Source organism: Dasypus novemcinctus, chromosome 3 (assembly GCF_030445035.2).
Source record: "Dasypus novemcinctus isolate mDasNov1 chromosome 3, mDasNov1.1.hap2, whole genome shotgun sequence".
In the NCBI taxonomy this organism is placed as follows: Eukaryota; Metazoa; Chordata; class Mammalia; order Cingulata; family Dasypodidae; genus Dasypus; species Dasypus novemcinctus.
The window spans coordinates 387,647-406,865 of NC_080675.1; the positions used below are offsets into that span (position 1 = coordinate 387,647).

At 56.5% G+C, this 19,219-nt stretch overlaps 1 protein-coding gene across 1 annotated transcript; it reads right to left on the bottom strand.

Moving 5' to 3' along the window:
- Positions 1-4,083: 4,083 nt before the first annotated feature.
- TEX22 (testis expressed 22) lies at positions 4,084-18,334 on the bottom strand. Its single transcript, XM_004474933.4, has 3 exons — positions 18,188-18,334; positions 4,410-4,538; positions 4,084-4,318 (listed from the first exon to the last, which is right to left on the bottom strand). Exons 1-3 carry the CDS (start codon positions 18,332-18,334, stop codon positions 4,163-4,165), a joined length of 432 nt encoding a protein of 143 aa, XP_004474990.1. The 3' UTR covers positions 4,084-4,162.
- Between the last annotated feature and the right edge of the window lie 885 nt (positions 18,335-19,219).

Genomic DNA, 19,219 nt, shown 5'->3' on the forward strand with positions numbered 1-19,219 from the left:
GTTCACTTCCCGGGGCCACCTGGTGAAGGTGAGCTGGCCTGCATGGTGAGCTGTCCCAAGCAGAGAGCTGGCCCATGCAGAGTGTGGCCGGTGCAGTGAGCTGGCCTGAGTGGAATACCGGTCTACACAGGAGTGCTGGCCCAAGCAGAAAGCTGGCACACCAAGATGACGCAGCAAAAAGACACAGAGGAGAGATGATAAGAGATGCAGTGGATCATGGAGCTGAGGTGGCGCAAGAGATTGAGCGCCTCTCTCCCACTCCAGAAGGTCCCAGGATCGGTTCCCAGTGCTTCCTAAAGAGAAGACAAGCAGACACAAAGGAATGAACAGTGAATGCACACAGAACTGACTTTGGGGCGAGGGAGGAAGGAATAAATAAAAAAATTTTTAACTGTTTTGAGTGTATAAAACAAAAAATATCCAGGAGAACATCAGAGTTCCCCAGCATCCAATCCTAGTGAATCCTAGAGGAGAAAGACGAGATGACAGAAAGAGATAGAGAAGATCACACAGCGAATGGACACAGAGAGCAAAAACAGCAAGGTGGCGGGGAGGGGAAAAAAATCCAGGAGAGGGGCAGAGATTGGGGAAGTGAGCTGGCCAGTCCTTTACCTGCACAGCCAGAATTCTGCCAGTGTGGTCCAAACCCAAACTCCCCGTTAAAAACAAATGACAGGAGCAGGCGTAGCTCAAGTGGTTGAGCACCCGCTTCCCATGTACAAAGTCCTGGGTTCAAGCCCTGGTGCCTCCTAAAAAAAAGACACCACCTCTTAATATTTTCCATAATCTACAAATGATTTTAAGAGAATCTTATAACCTTCGGTTGAAGAAGAATTCATCTAATTTCAGCAAAATGTTTTTTCCATTTTTAAAAATGGGTTGATTTTTAATTTTAAAGTAGTAATTCAAAGCATAACCTTACAATTACTTCTGTATTTTCATATATCCTTTCATGTCTACATTCGCCTTTAGAAATAGCTGGAATAACCTCTGCAGAACGTTATCAGTGGCTATAGAAGGATCAAATTCTGGGCAGCCTTGTTCTCCGGTGTCGTTTAATAGCACGCAGCTCTGTGATGCAATGAAGCCACTTTAAAAAGGGCAGTAAAAGCACCTACAGGCCCTGACTGTCCATCGGCCCTTAGGGAAGGCCACACCTGCCAGGCGCTGGCCCCTGCTGCCTGCCCCAAGCAGACCTACACCCGTGGGAGGCGAGGCAGCGCAGGAAGTGCTGGAGGCCGCAGAGGACCCGCCCACACCCAGGGCTGGTCAGCCTTGCCAGCGTCCAGGCGACTCCCCGTGCAGTCAGCCCCCTCTCCTCCTGCCTGAGTGAACCCCTACTCTAACCACTTAGGGGCCCCTCGCGTGGGGCCCACGCCTCCCCAGACACCCCTCACTTACAGGGTTTCCCAACCGCAGCACAATGGGCAGTTGAGGCCAGAAAACTGTTGGGGAGGGGGTCATCCTGTGCCCGAAAGGCCATCAGGCATACCCCAGCCCCCCGCCGGAGGCCAGGAGCACCCTGTGGGCTACAGGCAGAGGAGAATTGCGTTGCAGATGGAAGCAAGTTCGCCGATCGACAGACCTTGAAATAGATTCTCCTGGATTGGCCTCAACACGGAGCAACGTGCTGGGGAAGCAGAGCAGACGGGCTGGAAAAGCTGCGCTGCTGGCTCGCACGGCATCGCAGGGGCCACAAGTCAAGGAGCGCAGGGGCCTCAAGAACCAGCCTCCCTTAGCGCTGGGTGCTCTCTGCCAAAGGGCTGCCCGTGCAAAGTACCAGAAATGGGTTGGTTTTATAAAGGGCATTTATTTGGGGTAAAAGCTTACAGTCCCAGGGCCGTGGAAAGTCCAGCTCAAGGCACCATAAGAGGTGCCTTCTCACCAAAGTTAGCAGCGCGTGCTGAAGCGACATGGCGGGCATCTCTGCGGGTTCCGGCCTCCCCACTGGGCCTGCGCTGCTTCTCCAGGCCCCGTGGGCCCAGCTCTCCCGTGTCAGCTTCAGGCTGGCACAGGGCTCGGCTCCAGGGCTCCTATACCAATCTCGACTCTCGTCCCACGGTCAGCTGTAAGCTGTCAAGCGAATGGCTCATCTCTCTGTGACAGAGTGACAGAGACAGGGAGCGGAGGTGGCTCAAGCAATTAGGCGCCTCCCTCCCACATAGAGGCCCCGGGTTCAGTCCCCGGTGCCTCCTAGAGAAACAAGACGAACACCGCAAGTGCAAACAACGAGGGGGTGGGGAGAAATAAAAGAATTCTCTCTTCCTGCGAGGGGAAGTGAGTGTCCAAGGGGGCAGGACTCAACCTGAGTCACACCTTACGATGGGGCCAATCAGAAGCCCTAAGTTGATTTATCAAGTAAACAATCAGGGGCCCCTCCCTGAATTTAATATAATCAAAGGGTATCACACCCAGAGGAACAGATTAATTTATAAACATAACCTCTCTTTGGGATTCACAAATGATCCCAAACTGTCCCAAGCTGCCAGAAAGCGCACAGAGTTTGGCCGACCCGCCCCACTTCCACAGAACTGACAGCGAGTTTGCGTTGTCTGAAGCCTCGCGCTCTGTGGGAGCTGCGCCAGCCCGGACCGCGGCAGGCAGCGTGCCCTCCCCAGGGCAGCTGCTCCTGCTCTGCACACGGGCCCTGGGGACAGTGATGCCAGCACCCCATCGTCACCATCTGACGGCAACCCCGAGCAAGGCCATCAGTCCTTGGGCGAGCCCAGTGAACCCCGACTTCCCAAGGACAACAGCTCGGTGTCCTCGAAAGCCATTCAGTGACAGAAGATGCCACCCGGGCCTAAGGCCGTGCACATTTGAGCTCTGGATGTGCCTGCCCGCGCATCGCCCAGACCCCACCCCTCACCTGGCCACCCAGGGGCCTCTGAGGAGGCGAGGGGGCTTATGATGCCCCCGAGGCCCTGCCCAAACCTCACCCTGCACCCTCCCCCACTCTGGCCCCTCCCATACAGAGTCTGCAGGCATGGCCCAGCCATCTGCCCCTGCCCACCCCAGGGATTCTGAGGACAAAATTATGTCCAAGGGACCCCTGAGAGAGCCACGGGGTGGGTGTGCCTAGCTGTGATCTTGGAAGCCTTCCTGGAGGAGGAGGACTTGAGCTGGGTCTTAGAGTAAGGAGGGGTGGGAGGTGGGAGATGAGTGGAGATGCGGGATTCAAGTCGGAGCAGCAGGTGGGGAGGGACAGACGATGGGACTGCAGCTAAAGGCAGCGGGGAGGACCACACAGCCACATCTGGTGCTTTGCCAGCTCGTGGGGGTGTGGGGGAGCCGGGGGCCTCTATGGCCAGGTTCCTGCTCACCAGGGGTCTTGGGCTGACCGAATCGCTGCCTCGTCTTCCCCACCCCCCTCCACCCAACTGCTACCACCACGGGAGCCCGGCCAGCCCCCTGGTCGTGTCACCTCCCTCTTCCGCTCCTTGTCCTCAGCTCCGTCTCTCAAGCCCTCCTGAGAAAATGTCGTGCCCAGCTCGGCACGCCTTGACCAGGCCAGGCGTGGACCCGCGGCCACGCTCAGCCCAAGGCTACCCGGCCTCGCCTCTGCTGTCACTGCCCCTCGTGGCCCTTGCTGCCCAGGGGCTCCCTCTCCAGAGGCCGCAGCCACCACCTCCTCCGGGCCCCTAGGCCCCCTGGGTGCCCCCACCCCACCCCGCGCACATCACCTGTGCCTCGGGCCCCTGCCCACCGCACAGCTGCCCCAGGCAGATAGGGTGCCCAGTTCCCCAGGCGTGCCAGGCCCCCAGCCAGCCCGCTCCCCACCTTGCTCCTGCCACGGTCTGGGGGCATATGGAGCTGGGCCCAGAGCTGGGCGTCCAGGGGCCTGCGGGGAAGTCCCACTCGTGTCCTCTGCAAGTGCTTGTCCCAGCACGGGGTGCAGCAGGCCCAGAGAGCTGTCCCACTACTGCCCTCCCCCCAGGTATCCTCAAGAGCTGGGGCTTCCCCACGGGGCTTCGGGCAGACTCCAGTCCCAGGCGGGTCCTCCCCGGCCTGCCCTCATCCCTGACCCGATCGGCCCGCTGCCCAGGCCCACGGCCCCGCCTCCCCGCACCCCCGAGGCCCCAAGGAAACGCGCTGCAGGACAGACAACTGCACTGAGTCGGGCTCTTAGGAGGGGGCGACCCCGAGGCCCCCGCCGTGGGGCTCACTGCTCCTGAGTCGAGTTCTGCCAGAAGGGCGCGCTCCTGGCCAGGAAGGCGCGGAAGGCGTTGGTGGACTCGGCGGACCTGGGCGGGTGAGAGATGAGCACGTCCCTGTCCACGTCCTCGGACACCAGCTGGGCCACGACCTGCGCGATGTCCTGGGGGCCGCAGGGGCGGGGTGAGTTTGCGGGAGGCGGCCCCGCAGTCTCCGCGACACCGGGCTGGCCCCCGCGCCGCCCCGCCGCGCACCCGGATGCCCGCGGAGGCCCCCGGGGAGGCCGCGCGCTCCAGGCCGCCCAGCACGGCCAGCCGCCGCCGGTCGTCGATGCTCACGCTCCAGCGGCGGCTCACACGCCTGCCCTCCGGCTGCTCATTCACCTGCGGACCGACGAGGGGCGCGTGGGCGCGGGGCGGCCCTCCCCAACCCCCCGCGCCGCCCCCCCCCCCCCCCGCGCACCCCTTTCCCCCCCTCCCGCCCTCGCCGGCCACGCCCACCCCCCCAACCCCCTGCGCAGTCCGGCTCGGAGCTTCCTCCCCCACCCACGCAGGGGGCTGGGCCCTCCGGCAGACCCGCGTCCGGGAGGCTGGTCCCAGGCCCCTGCGGCCCGGTGAACCACGGGGTCTGCGCCCTGCGCCGCGGGACCCTGGCCCTCCCGCACAGGCGGGAACCGGGCTTTGGGAGGCGCCGTCTGCCTCCAGGTGGCTGCAGCCCTCCGAGCAGGGGAGGGGTCTGCACAGTTCAGGGAGAGGCAGATGGGTGCTACCTGCCGACGGAGGGGAGAGGACGCGGGGCGCCGACGGAGGGGACCAAGGCAGACGCAGAGGGAAATGCGGGCCCAAGGGGCAGCGGCGGGCATCTTCTCTCCCCTGGGAAAACGACCAGTCCCAAGGGCTGGAGTTCCCCGCACATTGTGGCCAAAGGCCCCAGCCAGCCAGGGAGAAGCCCCTCCCGTGCTCGCGGCTATGCCAGCCACGCCGGCCAGATGAGAGCGGCTGGAGGAAAGTGCTATCGCCTGAACCCTAACTGCTGTTCTCGAAGATACATATCCTCGAAACAAGAAGAGGACAATGTGAAAAAGGACTTTCAGAGAACAAAAACACGCTCTTAAAAATTAAAAAGGTTTTCAGAGTTAAAAATTCAGTAGAAGATGTGGGGGGTTGTTCCTAATTTTCTTAAACTCTCCCGTTGTTGGTGACTTTGTTTCCCATTAGAGCACATTCTCCTGTCCCATGGGTGGTGGCTTGTCCACATGACTTGCGTTGGACAACAGCCTCAGCAGCAGGCGCTTTAAATGAGTGTGGGCAGAGGCAGCCTCCTGTGCTGCTGCCGGGAGCGTGGCCCTTGGAAGCCCTGGCCCAGGTGAGCATGCGCGGGGACACAGAAGCCCAGGGACGTCTGTCACCCTGTGTCACTGAGACGTTAGTTGTTACTAGAGCCGTGACAGCAAACGCCGACTAGCCTCGGGGAACTGGGAACAAAGTGGATGGACTCACACAGAACTGGACAGAAGAGGGACGGAAGCCTGTCCCGCAGAGGCGAGAGGGGCCGTTCATGGTTTGGGGTTTTTGGGTTTTGGTGGGTTTTTTTTTTTTTTTTTTTGAAAGTTTGGGAAAGAACTAACAATTGGCTCATTGAAAACTAAGGAAAAACAAAAACCAAAAAGATAATTATTACCTTCCGGGGTAAACAAAAAGCACACGCATCACACCGCGGCCCGTGGTCGGCTGCGGACGACGCTGGCACCGTCACTGCGAAGCCAGCACCGGGCCATTGCTGTTCTTCTCGGGTTTCATGTCCACTTAATTTTCTACTTTTATGAATTGTATGTCCCTAGACTTGCAATTTTATTATTGAGTTTTTTAAAGTCTTTTCCTCATTGCTTTTAAGCATCTCTTCATAGATTTTGGTGCATAAACATTAGAATGGTATAAATATTACATGTATTTTCTTCCAGGTTTTTATTTAGACTTTGTGCCTTTTATTGTACCAAATTTCAGAAATTTTGTAGTCAAGTTTGTCAGTCTTTTTCTTTGATTTTTTACTTAGTGCCTAGGAAAGGCATTCCCCCATGCCAAGACTCTAAATATTCCTCTTCCGTATTCTCCCAGTACTTCTATGGTTTGTTTCAACATTTGTTTTTCGTGTTGTGTGAGAAGTAGGGATCTAATTTAAGATCTAAACAGATAGCCAGTTGCCACAATATCATTTATGGAATAGTCTGTTTTCCCCACTTCTTTGAAGTGCCATGCAAAGTATAAATTAAATCCCCATATTTATACACAGGTCCATTTCTGACTCTAGATTGCAGATCTTTTTTCCTACTGTGTCCCAATATTACACAATTCTAATTGCTAGAGCTCAGCGCAAGCAAGGAAAGCCTTGATCTTTCCAAAATTCTTGCAGTTTCTTTTCCAAGTGTATATTTTTAATGTGTGTTTCTTTAGATTGTACCGTATTATTAATATGTTAATTCCTCTTGCATGTTTTATTTATTTATTTATTTATTTTTGGGATGCTGGGGGCTGGGGGTGAACCTGGCACCTCGCACGTGGGAATCTGGCGCTGAACCACTTGAGCCACATCCACTCCCCATGTTTTTGAACTTTCAATAAATGAAACCAATTTTGTTACTCCTGCCCCTCCATGCACCAAGCATCCACTCATTCTAATTCCAAAATCCAAATAAGTTTGATGAGTTTGGCAGCAAAATACACCTGAATTGAAGTGCAGACATTCACAGTTTGTATTTCTCCCACTTGGTTGGAATGTGCCTGTGCTTCTCTCCACACGTATTCACGCGCATACAGCTGGACTTGACGTCTGTAAATCCACTTCGACAACCCTTTCAAGTCGCGCATTTGGTCCGTGTTCACTTGTAATAACAGACATATTTGTAATTATATCTGCTGCCTTATCTTGTGTTTTATTTTATCTCTTCTGGTCTGTTTCTTTTTCTCTCCTCTTGCTTTTGTTCTGTTCTGTTTACCCCTCTACTCTATTGGAAGAGGTTCTCTTTCTGTTTGTCTGGTGTACTCATGGCGTGCATGCAGATTTATCCCACTCGAAAGCTGATTAATATCTCCATCCTCTTATCAAACAAACAAGGAACGCAGAAGACCTTGCGCTTTCACTTCACCCACAGGCACATCTGACATTTTTGGCACTGAGGATGTGTACGTTATAAAATCCTGGTTTTTCTGTGATTGACGTTCAAGCGTTGTTTTCACCAGAGCTGGCCCAGGCTTGCTTCCAGGCTTGTCAGTAGGAGGGCAGCCATCAGTCCACTGCAGGTGCTCTGGCCCCTGCTTGTTTCTGAGGTCGTCCTTGACTTTGGCATTCTGCAGGTTCGCTAGGCTGATGCTACACAGTTTCCTATTTATCCTGCTTGGGATTTGGTGGGCCCACAAGACGACAGCCTGTCGTGGCGTCCAGGTGGGGTCCTCTCCCCCTGTAACCAGGGGAGGACAGTGTAAGCAGCAGGGGGTTGTGGAATGAAATGACAGAGCGGCCTCCAAGGCAAAGCCACCAGAGATACGGCAGCTTTCGCCACGCGCTCTCCCGGGTCACTCCCTCGGGGGCAGCCACTGAGGGGACACTCAAGCAGCCCGTGGCGGGGTCCGCGTGGCGAGGCACTGCGGCCTCTGCCCACGGCCAGCTTGGACCCCCAGCCACACGAGGGAGCCACCTCGGCAGCGGGTCCTCCCGCCGCGGTCAAGCTGTCAGGGGAAGCAGCTCTGGCTGACAGCTTAAAAACGTTGTTAGAGGAGTTGTAGATTTACAGAAAAATCAAGCAGAAAATAGTTCCCATATAGCCCCCTCACAAACATAGTTTTCCCTATATTAACACTAGTGTGGTTCCATAGTATAATTGTAACAATATTGTTTCACTGTTTGTAACAATTAATTACACTCTACGGTTTAAATTAGGTTTCACTATTTGTGTTGTTTTTTTTTTAAATCTTTTTGTCTCTTTTTTCAGTTTGTATTGTACAGTCATATGTTTGTTTTAGTTTTTATTCTAGTAAAAAATTTTCCCTTTTAAGCACATTTAAATATATAGCTCAGTGCTATTGTGTTCACAATGTTGTGCTACCATCACCCCATCCGTTACCAAAACTTTCCCATCACCCCAAACAGAAAGTCCATACTCACAAAGCCTTAAGTCCTCATTCCCTACCCCACCCCCGCCCTGGCAACCTGTGCTCTAGTTTGACTCTGAATTTGCCTATTCTAATTATTTCCTCTCGGTGATATCGCACAATATCTGTCCCTTTGTGTCTGGTGATATCGCACAATATCTGTCCCTTTGTGTCTGGTGATATCGCACAATATCTGTCCCTTTGTGTCTGGTGATATCGCACAATATCTGTCCCTTTGTGTCTGGTGATATCGCACAATATCTGTCCCTTTGTGTCTGGTGATATCGCACAATATCTGTCCCTTTGTGTCTGGTGATATCGCACAATATCTGTCCCTTTGTGTCTGGTGATATCGCACAATATCTGTCCCTTTGTGTCTGGTGATATCGCACAATATCTGTCCCTTTGTGTCTGGTGATATCGCACAATATCTGTCCCTTTGTGTCTGGTGATATCGCACAATATCTGTCCCTTTGTGTCTGGTGATATCGCACAATATCTGTCCCTTTGTGTCTGGTGATATCGCACAATATCTGTCCCTTTGTGTCTGGTGATATCGCACAATATCTGTCCCTTTGTGTCTGGTGATATCGCACAATATCTGTCCCTTTGTGTCTGGTGATATCGCACAATATCTGTCCCTTTGTGTCTGGTGATATCGCACAATATCTGTCCCTTTGTGTCTGGTGATATCGCACAATATCTGTCCCTTTGTGTCTGGTGATATCGCACAATATCTGTCCCTTTGTGTCTGGTGATATCGCACAATATCTGTCCCTTTGTGTCTGGTGATATCGCACAATATCTGTCCCTTTGTGTCTGGTGATATCGCACAATATCTGTCCCTTTGTGTCTGGTGATATCGCACAATATCTGTCCCTTTGTGTCTGGTGATATCGCACAATATCTGTCCCTTTGTGTCTGGTGATATCGCACAATATCTGTCCCTTTGTGTCTGGTGATATCGCACAATGTCTGTCCCTTTGTGTCTGGCTTATTTCACTTAACAGGACGTCTTCAAGGCTCACCCCTTCCCTTTTACAGCTGAGTAACTGTCCATTGTGTGGACAGACCATATTTTGCTTATCGCTTGTCTGTTGATGGACACCTGGTTCGCGTCCATCTTTTGGCAACTGTTAATAATGCTGCTATGTACCTCTTTGAGTCCCTGCTTTTAATTTGTTGGGATATATACCTAGAAGCAGGATTGCCATTTCATATGGTAGTTCTATATTTTACTTTCTGAAGAACTGTAAACTGTTTTCATAGCGGCTGCATCATTTTACATTCCCATCAACAATGAACATGTGTTCCTATTTCTTCACACCCTCTCCAATACTTGTTATTTTCCATTTTTTAACAGGAATCATCCTAGTGGATATGAAATGGTATCTCAATGTGGTCTTTTTTTTTAAGATTTATTTTTTTATTTATTTCTCTCCCCTTCCCGCCCCCCTGCCCCCGTTGTCTGTTCTCTGTGTCTATTTGCTGCATCTTGTTTCTTTGCCCACTTCTGTTGTTGTCAGTGACACGGGAATCTGTGTCTGTTTTTGTTGTGTCATCTTGTTGTGTCAGCTCTCCGTGTGTGCGGCGCCTTTCCTGGGCAGGCTGCACTCTCCTTTGCGCTGGGCAGCTCTCCTTATGGGGTGCGCTCCTTGCGCGTGGGGCTCCCCTACGTGGGGGACACCCCTGCGTGGCAGGGCACTCCTTGTGCGCATCACCACTGCACATGGGCCAGCTCCACACGGGTCAAGGAGGCCCGGGGCCTGAACCGTGGACCTCCCGTGTGGTAGATGGACGCCCTATCCACTGGGCCAAGTCCGCTTCCCTCAATGTAGTCTTGATTTGCATTTCCCTAATGAATAATGAGGTCAAGCATCTTTCCATGTGTTCTATGACCACTTGTAGATCTTCATCAAAGAAGTATCTGTTTGAGTCTTTTGCCACGTTTTAATTGGGTTGCTTGCCTTTTTGTTGGTGGGTGGTAGGGTTTTCTTATATATTCTGGATAATAAACCCTTATTGAATATGTGGTTAACAAATATTTTCTCCCATTTTGTAAGTTTTCTTACTTTCATAATGAAGTCTTTTTGAAGTTTTTTATTTTGATTAAAATTACCTATTTAATTACCTATTTGATTAACTTACCTATTTTTTTCTTTTTTTGCTCATGCTTTTGTTGTAAAGTCTAAGAAACCACTGTCTAACACAAAAGGTTCTGAAGATGCTTCCTTTTGTTTTCTTCTAGGAGTTTCATAGTTTTGGTTCTTTTAGTTAGGTCTTTAATCCATTTTGAGTTAATTTTTGCATATGGACATCCAGTTTTCCCAGCACCATTCGTTGAAAAGAGTAGTCTTTCCCCACTGAGTGGACGTGGTCCCATGGTTGAAATTCAACTGGGGGGGCAGATGTGCCTCAAGCGGTTGAGCACCAGCTCTCTCCCATATCAGAGGTCCGAGGTTCAATTCCTGCTACCTAAAAATTTTCTTTTAAAAATCGACCATAGATGTAAGGTTTATTTCTGAACTCTAAATTCAATTTCATTGATCTACATGTCTGTCCTTTTGCCAGTTTCATGCTTTTGATTACTGTAGCTTTGCAATAAGTTTTGGGTTTTTTTAAAAATTTTATTTCTCCCCAACCCCTCGCAGTTTGCACTAGCCGTGTTTCTTCATATTCCTTGTTTCTTTAGGAGGTACCAGGAACCAAACCAGCGACCTCTGATATGGGAGGGAGGCACCTAATTGCTTGAGTCACCTTTGTTCAGCACTTTGTTGGGTCTCTCATTGTGTTTTCCTTCTTGTGTCTCTTGTTAGGTCATCTTGTTGCGTCAATGCACCATGCCTGCCCATCGCATCAGCTTGCTGTCTTGCTTATCCTCCTTAGGAGGTACTGGGAACCTTGCTCCCTGCTTTGTTGTGTCTCTCATTATGCTTTTATTCTTGCATCTCTTGTTGCACCAGCTCGCCACACCTGCCATCTTCTTTAGGAGGCACCAGGAACCAAACCAGGGACCTCCTGTATGGTAAGCGGGGGCTCAATCACTTGTGCCACATCCACTTCCCTGGAATAAATTTTAAGAAGGGAAAATGTGAGTCATCCAGCTTTGCTCTTCTTCTCCAAGGTGCTTATGGCTCTTCAGGGTTCTTTACCTTCCATTTAAATTTGATGTTGGCTTTTCTATTTCTGCAAAGAAGGTTGTTAGAGTTTTTACTGTGATTGCACTGAACCTATAAACTGCTTTGGTAGAACTGACATCATCAGGGGTGGCTTGGAGTCACATACCCCAGAGAAACTTTCTAAGTCTTACTCCTTTTTTGCCCCTGAATCATCTGCTAATGCCTCCTTTCCTATTTACTTTTGTGTGTTGTGTCATTTTGGTCCCTTCTCTCTAACGTCAGGATGGCAACCTCACAAGGAACCCTGAGCCCAAACCGCTCAGAGGAGGAGCTCCCAAGTGTCTTACCTACCCAAGAAGAGGAAAAACACAGGCTGATTTTTATTTTAAGCTGCGAAGTTTTGGGGACATTTGTAATGCAGCAATAGATAGCTAGCACACTGCCAGAAAATACAATGTACATTTTAGAATAAGTATTTCAATATTCATGAAATGCTTGATTTTTTAAAATTGGGGTTGCAAAGATTAGTTGTTTTGGGGAAATCTGGTAGGTTTAAAAAATAGTAAACCTTCCGATCCAATAATATGGTACGTCTGCATCTGTTTAGGTCTTCTACATGTTATTTGGTAACACTTTCTAGAGTTCTTCATGTAATTACTAAACAAGAATAGGTTTTCTCCTGAGGACTCTGCAGGCTCCATTGCTAAGACAAATAGGACACTTTCCCCATTGCATTTCCCGGTTGGTTGTTTCTAGTGTCTGCCTGCCCCCCCTGGGGAGGCCCTTGCCCAGTGGCCGGGGCTCTGCAGCCGCGTCCAGAGAGCAACTGTCCATCCTACCCGCGGTGCAGACACTGCCAGCCCTCCTTCCCCAGCCCAGGTGGCACCCGAGCCCGTGATTCAGCCCTGGCCGGTCTCCACCCACTAGGCCCCTGCTCAGCCTCTCCAGGTGGAACCCCATCTTCTCCCTGGAAAAGGGATGGGGGCCTGGCGAGCCTGCACCCCCTCTCAGCCCAGGGCCGGTGGCTCTGCTGACCCCAGCCGCCCCTCGGTGTCCCTGTCCTGCTCTGGGACGCGTGCTTCCCAGACACCTTGGAAGCCACGCTGGGGGCGGGGCCTGTTGTGCCGACTCCCTACAACCGCAGTGGAGAGGAAGGGGCTCCGTGCCGGCTGTGCCCACCGCCAGCCTCCTCAGATCCTCTGTGTCCTGTCTTCTTTAGTTTCTCTACCTGGTTGTTTTCGTCCGAGGAATGCCTGTTAAATCCCCAGGGTCTGCTGGTGGGAGGGCGGTCCCGCCCCGCCCCCAGGGCCTGGCCTGAATTTCTTTTATAGTAAAAAAGGCCAAGGAAAACGTCAGGCACGCAGGAGCCCACTACTGAAAAGGAGCAATGCCAGGTTTTCTCCAGGTCTTTTAAAGCCGTGGAACCCACTGCTGACTTCCTGGCCCCCGCTGGGAGGGGCCGCTGCGCACGCCCCCACTCGCCTGGACACGGCTTCCTGCTGGACATCGCCTAGTGACGGTGCTCGCGGGTGTGCTGGCCTGTCTAGGGGACAGCGCTTGCCCCACACCCTGCCCCAGCCACACAGGTCCGGCGCCTGTCCACAGATGGACCCCCGGCCTTGGGGGCTCGCAGGGGCTGCCAGGGGCGTCTACTGCCTGGATGAGGCCTCCTCTGCTCGCAACACCCTCGACTCCCCGCCCTGCCGCCTGCTGCCCAATACTGGAGACAACCGCCCCCAACCCCCAGGACACGGGCCGTGTCTTTAGGCTTGCCCTGAGAGTCAGAGGAGCCCTGGGCAGCCCCTCTGGCTGTGCCGGGCGGAAACTGCCGCCTCCAAGCCCATGTCACGCCACGTCGAGTCGGGAGGACGTGGCACTGGCTGGAGGATTTCTGCCCACCTGACAGGTGTGAGACCAAGTACTTAAACTTGGATTTCTCTCGCTGTGAGGGAAGCGGGCATCTTCCGTATTCTTTTCTGTGAATGGTTTGTTCGCACCTTTGGCTCGCGACACGCTGGGCTGCCAGTGCTTCTTGATTTGCTCTTTAGTCATAGAGGAAATGAACCTTTGGGGTAACGTAAGTTGCAGGTTTTCCCACAGCTTGCACTTATCTTTCGGCATTGCCTGTGGTGTGTCCCATTTCCGTAGAAGTTCTGTCTGCTTGCTCTGGACGTGGCCGAACGCCACCTCTTTCTTTTCATGGCTTCTGCATGTTGGGGCTCGCTAAGGGAGGCCACCTGCGGGTCAGCCACGCAGGACCTGCCTGGGCCTTTCCTAGTTCTCTTAGGGTTTCAGTTTTTACATTTAAGCTTTTAAATTTTTTTACTAGAGAAGTTGTGAGTTTACAGAAAAATCACGCATAAATACAGGGTTCTACCTGGGACAGTCTGAAGTTCTTTTCTGAATCCAGTCATATTATGTCCGTAAGCTCAGCCGTTCCTTTGGGTGTGGGCCCTTTGACTGCGTTAGATTCTGTTCAGGGTCTCTGATTAGGGCACTTTCAGGTGGACTTGGACTTCTGGTTGGACTAGGTCAGTGAGGCGGGACTGGGTTGGGTCTCGCCCTCTTACTGGGCCTCATATAAACGGAGACGCCGAGGAAGAGACAGAGGAAGCTGCCATGCTGACCCTGCCACGGGAGAGAGAGGGGAGCGGGCGCCAGGCTCGCCTAGAGTCACAGAAGGGCAGAAAAGCTCCGAGAGGCCGAGGGGCCCCGGGGTCCGGAAGCAGCAGAGCACAGGGCCACGGAAAGAGGCCCCGAGGGGCTGGGCCAGCGGAGCAGCTCCAGGCTGACCACCGCGCGGCAGGAGGCCGGGATCACAGCAGCAGGCTGGGGCGGGGGGAGCATCTCTAGGTGCCTGGACTGGAACATTCCACAGCCTCGGGGCTGTAAGCTTTTACCCCAAATAAAGTTCCCATATAAAAGCCAACCTGTTTCCGGTGCTTTGCATTGGTAGCTCTGTGACTCTCCTTGTATTAGTGTGGTATAGTTGTTATAATTGCTGAAAGCACATTTTAATAATTCTGCATTTAGACTTTTGACCTATTTGGTGTTTATCCTAGTATTTATTTAAAAATTGGCAATGGCTTTCTTTTTTTCTTAGATATTTCTCCAGTTGTGCAGCATCATATATTGGAAAGCCCCCATTCTCCCCACTGGCTTGAGATGCCATCTGTATCTTAAACGAGGGGTCTGTGGGCCTTTGGGACATTCCCGGGCTCCCCGTTGCAGAGCTTCCCGGGGAGAGCGTCTGGCTCGCTTAGTTTTCTATATGAGCCGTACACGGGTTTGCTGGTTCTCCTAGGGAGAGCTGCCCGGATGCTGCTGAGCCTTCCTGTCCAAGACTGCTGTTCAAGACTAATCACTTGGACGGGTTTTAAAGTCTTTTCAAACAGGCTTTGCATAGTTCTCAAGTTTACTCCTATACATTTTATCTTTTCTGTTGCCAAATGTAAACTGACTTTTTTCAATTGCTTACCACCTAATGCCCGTTATTTATAAAGGCTACTGGTCTCTGTGTATTAATTTGCACCTTCCTGAATTCTTTTATTAAACATGGTGCTGGTTTGAGTCTTTTGGGGAGACTAGAAAATCCTGATTTAAAGAAATCGCACTCCTGTGCCAGTAAACCCACTGCAGATGGGAACTTTTGATTAGCTTGCTGCCATGAAAGGCCTCTGATTAGACTGCATGGCCCAGGGTGCGTCTTTACCCCCTCACTGGAGTCCTTTAGAAATGGAGGAAAAACGCTGCAGAGTGAGAGAAGAACCCAGAAGCAGGAATCAACAGACACAGAGGCGGGAGGAAGCTGCGCAGCCTGAAGCTGAAGCAGCAGGGCCCAGGGGAAAGTGAAACTGCCCAGAGCCGGGGCACTCCCAGCTGAGCTCCGAGAAAGAGCGCCCGGAGGGGAGGCAGCGAGCACAGAGCGCCCTGGCGTCTCCCCACGAGGCAGGAGTCCAGGATCACCGGCAGCCACCTGGCGGAGAACAGCGTCTCTGACGATGCCTTCTGCCTTCGTTTGGACGTTTTCACAGCCCCAGGGCTGTCAGCCTTTAACCCAGGGCACTCCGCTGTAAAAGCCAGCCCGGTCCTGGTAGCTTTAGCAAACCAAGACGTGTCGGTCCAGCTGGCTCTCCTGGACTGGCCAGGCGCACGACGGGATGGTCAGCGGCAGGGCCGGCATCCCCCTCCCTGGCGTTCCTCTCTCTTGGGCTGGCTCTTGGAGCAGCGTGTCTGGTCACAGCAGCCCGAGGCCTTGCTCCACCTTCCCGGGCACGCGTGCAGCACTGCCCTGGCCGGCACTGTTTGTGTATTTCTGGCTTTTCCTAGCAGTCCTGCTTTCACAACCCTGATGACCTCTGGCTGCTGCATCTTAAAGGGCTGTGGGCAGCTGAGGCGGCGGGCAGACTGCTGTCCCTCCCCTCACGTCCTGCGACCAGAAGCCTCCAGGTCGTCTCATGTGCTCAGTCCACGGGGCGAGTGGCACATGTGCCCCTCCTCTGCGGACGCCCTGAGGGGAGGTTGTTCCCTAAGACCTCCTGGGACCCTGGCTCCCCGAGGCTGACGCCCTTCAGTGCAGGGCGCTGCGACGTCAGCCAAGGGCAGGGCTCCCTGCGAGGCGAAGCTGGAGAAGGGCCGGCCCCAGAGAGGCTCCAGGCTGAGAGCACCATGGGCTGGGGGTGCCGTGGGGCAGGGAGTGCCGTGGGCAGGGGGCATAATGGGGCAGGGGCCACCATGGGGCAGGGGGCGCTGTGGGTGCCATGGGGCAGGGGGTGCCGTGGGGCAGAGGCGCCGTGGGCAGGGGCCATCATGGGGCAGGGGGCGCCATGGGCAGGGGGTGCCATGGGGCAGGGGGCATAATGGGGCAGGGGGTGCCGTGGGTGCCATGGGGCAGGGGGTGCCGTAGGCAGGGAGTGCCGTGGGGCAGGGGGCACCATGGGGCAGGGGGCGCTGTGGGCAGGGAGTGCCGTGGGCAGGGGGCATAATGGGGCAGGGGCCACCATGGGGCAGGGGGCGCTGTGGGTGCCATGGGGCAGGGGGCGCCGTAGGCAGGGAGTGCCGTGGGGCAGGGGGCGCCGTGGGCAGGGGGTGCCATGGGGCAGGGGGCGCCATGGGCAGGGGGCGCCATGGGCAGGGGGTGCCGTGGGGCAGGGGGCACCATGGGGCAGGGGGCGCTGTGGGCAGGGGGTGCCGTGGGGCAGGGGGCGCCATGGGCAGGGGGTGCCGTGGGGCAGGGGGCGCCGTGGGCAGGGGGCGCCGTGGGCAGGGAGTGCCATGGGCAGGGGGCATAATGGGGCAGGGGCCACCATGGGGCAGGGGGCGCTGTGGGTGCCATGGGGCAGGGGGCGCCGTAGGCAGGGAGTGCCGTGGGGCAGGGGGCGCCGTGGGCAGGGGGTGCCATGGGGCAGGGGGCGCCGTGGGCAGGGGGCGCCATGGGCAGGGGGTGCCGTGGGGCAGGGGGCACCATGGGGCAGGGGGCGCCATGGGCAGGGGGTGCCGTGGGGCAGGGGGCACCATGGGGCAGGGGGCGCCATGGGCAGGGGGTGCCGTGGGGCAGGGGGCACCATGGGGCAGGGGGCGCCGTGGGCAGGGGCCCAGAGGAAGGGCACTGTGTGGATAAGGGCAGCGAGAGGGGTGGCCCAGCTTGGCCCTCGCTGCAGCCCTCAAGGAGAGGACACTGCCGACCTCTGGCTGGGGTGGACGTGTGCCCGCGTCCCTCCCTGCCCTCCACCGCTCCCTGGGTCCAGAGGTCTCTCCTCCCAGCCTGGTTCTCCTGTCCCCTAAACGGGCGGGGTCGCCTCCCTCCACAGAACGAGGCTCGGCTGTTGTTCTTTCCATCCCCACCGTGCCCCTTGGGTGGCGGCGAAGTCCTGGCTCTTCGTCCCCCTCTGCGCCCAGGACGGCGGCCCCCACGCCCGCCCCGCCCTCTGCAGGGATCACAGGGAGCCAGCTTCACCAAGCCGAGCGCCTGCTGGTCTGCCCCTGCGCGGTCCCCAGCGCCAGGCACCCATTGGTGCCTTGTGGGCATTTGGGCCCAGAAGTCGTGAGGCCCCGGTGGCCGCAGTGGGCAGTCCAGAGCCGGTGCCTGCCCGCGTTTACCTGGCATGACCTCAGCCCACGGAGCGCGGTGCACTCCCAAGCGCGCGGCTGCATGGGCTCCACGCGCTGCCCGGGCTGCGTGACAGCCCTGAGCCCAGAAACGACAGGGGCCGGCCCAGGAGGGGCAGGACCCGGCTTCCCTCTTGGGGGCACCCCTGCAGGGCCCCGCCCGCCAGGGCTGTGAGGACGGAGCGGCTACCTGCCCCTGCGGGTAGGGCTGGGGGACACGTGCCCGTGCAGGCTGCGCCCAGGAGCGGGGGCGGCCCACCCTCTGCCAGCACCACCCTGCAGGGGGCGGGCTCCCTCAAAGTGGGCCCCATGCCCCTCCCCAGGAGCGGGTAGGGTGGAGGCAGGTACGGCGTGCGCCCTCCCAGGGGTCTCGGCGGCTCCTTCGGGGGCGCAGGGGAGGCAAGGGCAGGCCCAGCCGAGCCCCGGGCTGCGAGTCGAGCGACGGCCTGTCCTCGGGTTCTCGTCACGTCCAGGGGCACTGTGCAGTCCCCCCGGGGGCCCCAGAGAGGGGCCCTCCCCACCCACCAGCCCCTGGCCTGAGCCAGCCCCGGGGGCCCTCCCCACCCACCAGCCCCTGGCCTGAGCCAGCCCCGGGGGCCCTCCCCACCCACCAGCCCCTGGCCTGAGCCAGCCCCAGGGGCCCCAGAGCACCCCGCTTACCCAGTCCTGCGTCTGCAGCTGCTGCTGGGCACTGCCCTGGGCGCTGGGGCGGCCCGGCTGGGGTGGGGGGTGCCTGCGCTCCTGGGAGGGGGGCAGCCCGGCCTTCGACCCCGGCGGGGCCTGAGACGGCTGCCGGCTGCTGTCCATGCTCGGCCCGGCGTCTCGCTTCCGGGCTCTGGGGGAGGACGAGGTCCCCGAGGCCCACTTGGCTCCAGCCGGACCCACGGCAAGCCGCTGGCCGGCCCTGATGCCCCAGTTGTGGGCACCCTGGCGCCTGCTGCCATTTTGTCCCACGTGTCCCTTGGTCGGCAGGCGGCCCCCTGCACCCCGGCCCCCGGCCCCGGGGGGTTGCTGGTTAGCCCTTAGGAGCCTCCCTGTAGTCCTTTGCCCTTGCTGGTGACCCCTCGGGCTGGGGGGCTCAGCCAACACCTCCCAGAAGGGTGGAGTCCAGGGACGAGGGCCCCAGCCTCCCCGGCCTCCCTCTGCTGCTCCTGGGCCACGCTTACCTCTCGATGGCCCAGACCACACCCCAAGGCCTGGCCTGAACCCCCAGCTCCTACGGGGCGGGAGAGCGTAGGGCGCCCACCGCCCGCCCTGTCCAGGTGGGTCTGCGATATGGGGGATGGGGCGGCCAGCTGAGGGGCGGCTCAGAGGCCGTGGGGGAGGGCAGGGGGTGGAGGTGGGTCAGGTGGGTCAGCCCGGTCCCAGGGGGGACCACGGCGGAAGGGTAGTCAGTGGGCGAAGTGTGGGGGTCTCCCGTGGGGCCGGGGGGAGTCAGAGGAGGGAGGGGAGAGGCCCACTAAGGCACGGAAGAGGCCTCGGAGGGGGAGGGTAGGGCCCTCGACCTCAGAGCCGTCGAAAGGGGCGAGGGCGGGGGTCTCAGGGCGGCCTGCGGGGCCCGAGGGGGCGGAGCCCGTTGCAGGCGCGCGGGCAGGCCCCGCCCCCGCCGCTGCCGGCCTGCGCCGCGCCTGCGCTCTGGCCTCCGGCCGTCGGCGTGGGACCCCTGCCCAGGCCCGGTGGCCTCAGCCGGCC